General features: G+C 35.2%; 1 protein-coding gene across 4 annotated transcripts; it reads left to right on the top strand.

Annotated features, from left to right (window-relative positions):
* Positions 1 to 488: 488 nt before the first annotated feature.
* On the top strand, positions 489 to 4,937 carry LOC139871676 (protein LNK1-like). 4 transcript variants are annotated; one of them, XM_071859401.1, is made up of 8 exons: positions 489 to 657; positions 1,208 to 1,323; positions 1,544 to 2,052; positions 2,135 to 2,369; positions 2,447 to 2,944; positions 3,175 to 3,293; positions 4,390 to 4,516; positions 4,609 to 4,937. In XM_071859401.1, exons 2-8 carry the CDS (start codon positions 1,300 to 1,302, stop codon positions 4,705 to 4,707), a joined length of 1,611 nt encoding a protein of 536 aa, XP_071715502.1. In that variant the 5' UTR covers positions 489 to 657; positions 1,208 to 1,299; the 3' UTR covers positions 4,708 to 4,937. The 4 variants fall into 4 exon arrangements, with proteins under 4 accessions (XP_071715502.1, XP_071715504.1, XP_071715500.1 ...); XM_071859403.1 differs by having other exon boundaries at positions 489 to 670; positions 2,459 to 2,944; XM_071859399.1 differs by having other exon boundaries at positions 489 to 670.
* The last annotated feature ends 1,063 nt before the right edge of the window (positions 4,938 to 6,000 follow it).

Genomic DNA, 6,000 nt, shown 5'->3' with positions numbered 1-6,000 from the left:
CTATTATCATTTTAGACGGTTTGGATCAAAATAAAATTTATCATCTAAAGGTTGAGCTTTTGACAGGTGGTCTTTTTACAAAAAATATGACAACATTTTTGTTTTCTTATTAAAGAGATAAAGAGATAGGAGTAACTTACTTAATTAATTAATTTTAATTATAATTATAATTATATAATTATAATTATAATACTCCGTAATAAATAATTAATAATTGTAATAATGTTTCCTTGACAACGCAAATTTCGGATCATGGGACTTTAAAAATGCTGACATGGACCAATAAAATTTCCGTAAGAGATCGTATGTCTTCCGTCTCTCTTGGCCACTAGTTGATGGATGCCCAAAAACCCTCTCTCCTCTCGCGTCCCTCTTTTGATCTCCGTGCCACGTGTCATGCGTTCGCTACCCCTAACTTTTCCTCCAATTTTTTTTTCTTTCTATTTCTATTTTTTTAATTTTAATCTTATTCACAAAAAATACACTCTCTCACACACAAACACACATTTTTCTCTCTCTGTATCAATCTACCGGACCAGATTTGACCTCGTGAGAGCTCGTGTTTTGGGAATTAAGGTTTATTAGAAGTAACTGTGTAGCTTGGCGGCGGAATTGGGTGGTGATTTCGAATTTCTTTCGTTAAATTAGGCTTTTCAGGTGACTTTTTCAGGTAGATCTTACTTGAATTGGTGTTTATTGAAGTTAATTTGTGTTTTTGATAAGTAATTGGTTTTTATTGATTGATATTAATTAATTATTGATTGTATGTGTTCTTTTACTGCTTTAAATTTTAATTAATAGAGGTTTTCGTTTGCTCTTTTAATCAATTTTCGAGCTCATTAGATGAATTTTGATAAGCTTAAGCTATGTTGCAACTTTTCAATTGTATTTTGAAACTTACTGTATTAAATAAATATGTAAGCAATTGGATATATATAATTTCACAATTGTTTCGTTTTGATTGAAAATTATCACTATATTCAATAGCATTAAATTGTTATAGCAGTAGAATTTAAGTGAAAAATTGTTGAAATGAGTTCTTTGTTCTTATCTAATTGTTTACTTGATGGAGCATAGGTTAAGTTTTAAATTTATTTTTTGCAAGTTTGATCTTTTTGTGTAATTTTAATATATTATTCTATTTGTGGTATTAAGGTCTAATACTATTTTTTCCTTCTTTTGTTGATCTGCTCACCTGAGGTAAAAGGAGCCCTTGCGTTTTGTATAATTTGGGTGAATTATGATGTTGGATATTGATATCGCGACCATTATCGGTGCTGGATAGAAGAATTTAAAGGAATGTCAGACTTGTATCTGTATGAGGTAGGAGATTTAGTTTCATTACTGGCTTTGTGTTATTATCCTTGACTAATGTTATTATTCTTAAGCTAGTTAAACGCTTGTTGTAAGGTGATGACTTTATTATTTAAAATTATATTGGTTGGTCTTAAACAAATTGGTGAAGTACTGGAGTATAATCAACATGTTTCTTTATTGCAGTTCAAATGAAATATTACATCTAATTTCTTAACTGGTGTTTCAGCTCGATGATATTATCTGGGATGACTTCGATCGAGGTGATGACCATATAGTACCGCACCCTACTAATGCTCAAACAAATAGAAATTCATTTGAAGGAGACATCTGTAAGAAACCTCGACATGAAACAACTCCTGTTTTGAGTAACACCAGCAACCTTGATGTTTCCAATACTATTTTTCAAGATAAAGCAGAAGGAGACTCTAAGCCATTGGATAAGAAAGAGTCACCGTCTAACAAACCGTCTGGTGCGTTCATTTCTTCAGCTGATGGTGAGATCGTAACCGACATTAATTCGGCATCTGATGATGCTACGATGTCCAATAATTGCTTCAAAAGTAGCCAGGTTACCTCTCGTGGTGATTTTTGTGTGGATGACCATGTACTTAATGGTACACCAGCTGCAGGTGATAATAACTTCTACAGATACCCGCAACATGTTATGGCTGGTGATCTTCTAGATTATGGCTGGCCAGATATGGGGAACTTAGAGGATGTGGATAAGATGTTAAGGTAAACCTTACTTTTGAAAATAAATTCTTCCTTTACTGCAAATAAAATATTATTTCATTTGTACATTATGATCTCTATGCAGAAGTTGTGATTCATCATTTGGATTAGGTGTTACGAGCAATGATGATGAACTTGGATGGTTTACATCAGATCCAACTGAGGCTACTGAAGAAGCATTGAAGATGGATTTCAAATTCCCAAGTCCTGAGCCAAGTGGTTTAACGAATATCTTAATGGATAATGATTCTCCAGAGTCAAAGAATCACAAGTCTGGTTGTAACTCTGAAAGCAAAGATGAGCTTAATACCGAAGATCAGGTTAGTTCGTTTTGTTTTAAAGGTAAAATCTCAATAAGCATTCACTCTCACCATTTGAATGATCTCATAATTGCCAGATCAATTTGCAGAAAAAGCAGTCGAAGGTTCAATATCAGACGGCAGGAAATCAATCAGGACAAGGCATAACACAGGCTGATGGTTCTTATTATCAAAAAAGTGACTTGACTAGCCATGACAATTTGATTTCTTCAAGCGATAGCAATAACCAAGTTTATACATCCGTCGGCAGTCGACAGCAATACAGAAACTTAGAACCTAATTATTTTGGTCGCATGCAAAGAAATACTACTTATTTACCTTCTGATTATACACATCAAACTACAGTTCGACCAATGGTGACTGGTGATCCTTCCAGGCATTCAGGTATGATGTTTCAGTCTTCAGAAAGTGTCTTGGTTTTAGCTGAAAATGAAGGCCGTTTATCAAAAAATGAACTTGAACATCAAAGTGATATGGAAGGAGCTCCAAAAAGAGCAGATATAGGTTCATTTAATGCCCCGGAAAATTCACTTGAAGCAACTAGTTTCCGCCAGTTACAACAGATTATGGAACAGGTATGATGAGTATACTATCTTTCGTTTAATTGAGCAATTCTACTTTTGGTCCTGATCTATAAGAACAAATGAGATACTGCCTAAAATGAGGTGTTTCACCTTTTGTTTTGGAAGTAACACAGTACTGTTAGTACTTGGCGTGCACTTAATTCTCGTTTATTTTTATTATCCGGATTGTACTCTTTATAACCTTCCAAAGTTGCTTTATATTCAATCTGTGTGCTTTTCAGCTGGATTTGAGAACCAAGTTATGCATAAGGGACAGTCTGTATCGTTTGGCTAGAAGTGCTGAGCAGCGGCATAATAATCTTGATTTTGGTGGGCCTTTGATGTCTGAAAGGACTAACAAGTATGATTTTTTCACTCTATTGTTAACATTTGTTATTAATATATTATCTATTTTTGTCAAGTAAGAGCTTTGTGTCTTCACCTGGTACTAGAAAATATACATAGCTAAACGCGGAATCCCCTAAAAGGGTTGTACGGGTCAAATGGATGGAAAGTATCTAGAAGGTCTATTTTTAACACACGAGGTTTACTTAAAAAATGATTCAGATAGTCAATCTAATATTGTTCTTTTGATCACTATTTACACATTAATTATTGATTACAAAAATTACAATAAGTGTTAGCGGGTGAATCCAACCTGATCCGGTCTGTTACAACTGGTACTACGGTATGAGTGTATGACTAGTTTCTGTTAAGGCTAGAACCTGCCTTCTATCAGAGTAGAACCCTAATCGATTAACAATCACAAACGAGCAAGCCGAATAATAAACACAAAATAAAAACAACACGAGAATTATAGTGGTTCGGTTTCTAGGTGAAACCTACATCCACTTTGGAACTAGAGAGTATTATTATTAATTTGGAGGTGATGATTTACAAGTACAATGAGAGTACAATGAGAGACTATATATAGACTAAGAAAAGAACAATAAAAGTCGGCCCAACCAATTAGGGTTGGCCAGACCCTGACTTGGTCACCAAGTAAACTCCAGGCCTGTTTTTATTGGGCTTAAATACCGAAGCCTACACCTCAACAGTTTCAACCCAGATCCTTTTTGACCAGCTGCGCTCAACCTGCTGGGCCGAATACAACAACAACAACAAAACCCAATACCACATAAGTGGTGTATGGGGAGGTGAGATGGAGACAATCCTTCCCCTATTCGAGAATAAAGACAAGTCATTTCTCCACCAAGAGTGAAAACACTCTCAAAAGTAGAGAAAGTCATCCCTCTCTCTATTCGACGGATAGAGAGATTGCTTCCGAGTGGACCTCCGGCCAATAAGTAGGAAATTTTTTTTTTAAAAAAATAATAAAATTAAAAATAAAATTGAGACGCCATGAAAATGGTAAAATCAAATTTCCATGGGGCCGAATATCCTCTAATTTACCTCAATTAACCTGTAATATTTTGTTTGTTTGATTCTGATAACAGGTGCACAGGGCTAATGGATATGGAAACGGATACGAATCCAATAGATCGTTCAGTAGCACATTTATTGTTTCATAGGCCTGCAGAATCACCTAGTTTGCCTGCTCCTTTGCCTCCCAAGCCACATATAGTAAGTTAGATATGGTTATGGTTCTAATTATTAATTGCAATTATAGATTATGTGCACATTTTTTCTAAATTTGTCCTCTCCCTGGTGAACAGAACCACGGGTCTATTGCGGGACCCGCATTGATGGCGGATAAACTAGTTTTTCAAGAAAATTTTGCAGCTGAATCAGATGATAAGATTACTGGAGACTGAAATTAGGCTATTTTTAATTGATTGTTGATGTTTATAGTGTTGTGCAATAGTATAATGTATAAAAATCATCCAAGATACACAACATATACGAGTTGGGCTTTTAAAATTTCTTTGTATGTATCCTTCTGTCTTGCTACCAATTTATGTCTTCTGAATGTTAACCTCCACGTTGTCTTGAACTCTACATGTCGTTACCGTGCATTGTTGAAATGCAGTTGGTTGTTATGATCCTCGATTCTGCTGCTAGATACAACAGTATTTGATCATCAAATCATTGTATATAACTAGATACAACAATTTTTTCAAACAAGTGATATGCTACATTCAATAAAGAAAACAAGTGATGTAGTATCGGTACTTTAAATCTTGGTGAAGGTAATTTGTGTGATCACATTTGTGTTTAATTTTTTTAATTCGCTTCATTCTAAAAGTCGATTCTTCAATAACTAAAACTCTTGGTAAGTCATCCTCTGTATTTGTTCTTGCTCTTTGCTAATATTTTAATTAATTTGTTGTTCAAAAAAATAAAGCTGTCATTGTCATGGCTGAGGATATCAGGTTTTCCAATTAATGGGAGGAAATTCACAAGAGTTAGCGATGATGGCATGAAGTTTAGTAGGCTTGATCGTTTCCTTGTAAACGACAAATTCACAAGTCTTTGGGCGGACCTCTCGGTTACTCCTTTGGACCGTAGAGATTCGGATCATTGTCCACTAATTCTTAGAGATAAGATTATCGACTTCGGACCCAAACCCTTTAAGATTTTTGATGAGTGGTTCAAAAAAGGAGTGGATAAAATAATTCTTGAAGCGTGGGAAAACCGGTTGGTGGGGATAGGAAAGATAGTGTATTTAGGGACAAACTCAAGTGTGTTAAAAGTAATTTGAGGATTTGGAGCAAAAAAGAATTCGGCAACCTTGATATTGAGATTGATGAACTAAAAGTAAAAGCTACTCGGTTGGAACTATTAGCCGAGTCGGGTGTGATTAGTGATGTTGATAGGGCACTTTGGTTGGAAACTCGTAAAAGGTGGCTTGAAAAGGAACGAATTAAATCCGGAATGTTGAAGCAAAAGGCTAGAGTTCGTTGGATCTTAGAAGGGGACGAAAACTCAAAGTTTTTTCATTCCACGATTCGGCGTAAATATAATAAATGTAATCTTCGGGGCTTAAACATTAATGGGTCATGGAATGAGGATCCAAATGAAGTCAAAAAATTTGTCCTTGAGCACTTCATAAATATTTTCGGATCCAAATCTCCTTACAGACCCTCTTTGGGCCCTGTTAACAGTGA

Source organism: Rutidosis leptorrhynchoides, chromosome 10 (assembly GCF_046630445.1).
Source record: "Rutidosis leptorrhynchoides isolate AG116_Rl617_1_P2 chromosome 10, CSIRO_AGI_Rlap_v1, whole genome shotgun sequence".
Lineage (NCBI taxonomy): Eukaryota > Viridiplantae > Streptophyta > Magnoliopsida > Asterales > Asteraceae > Rutidosis > Rutidosis leptorrhynchoides.
This window is presented reverse-complemented; position numbering and strand designations above follow the sequence as displayed.

Coding starts and splice junctions, on each gene's coding strand:
- LOC139871676 (XM_071859401.1), top strand. CDS start 1,300: ATGTCAGACTTGTATCTGTATGAG. Junction 1,324..1,543: donor CAGACTTGTATCTGTATGAG/GTAGGAGATTTA, acceptor CTGGTGTTTCAG/CTCGATGATATTATCTGGGA. Junction 2,370..2,446: donor AGCTTAATACCGAAGATCAG/GTTAGTTCGTTT, acceptor CATAATTGCCAG/ATCAATTTGCAGAAAAAGCA.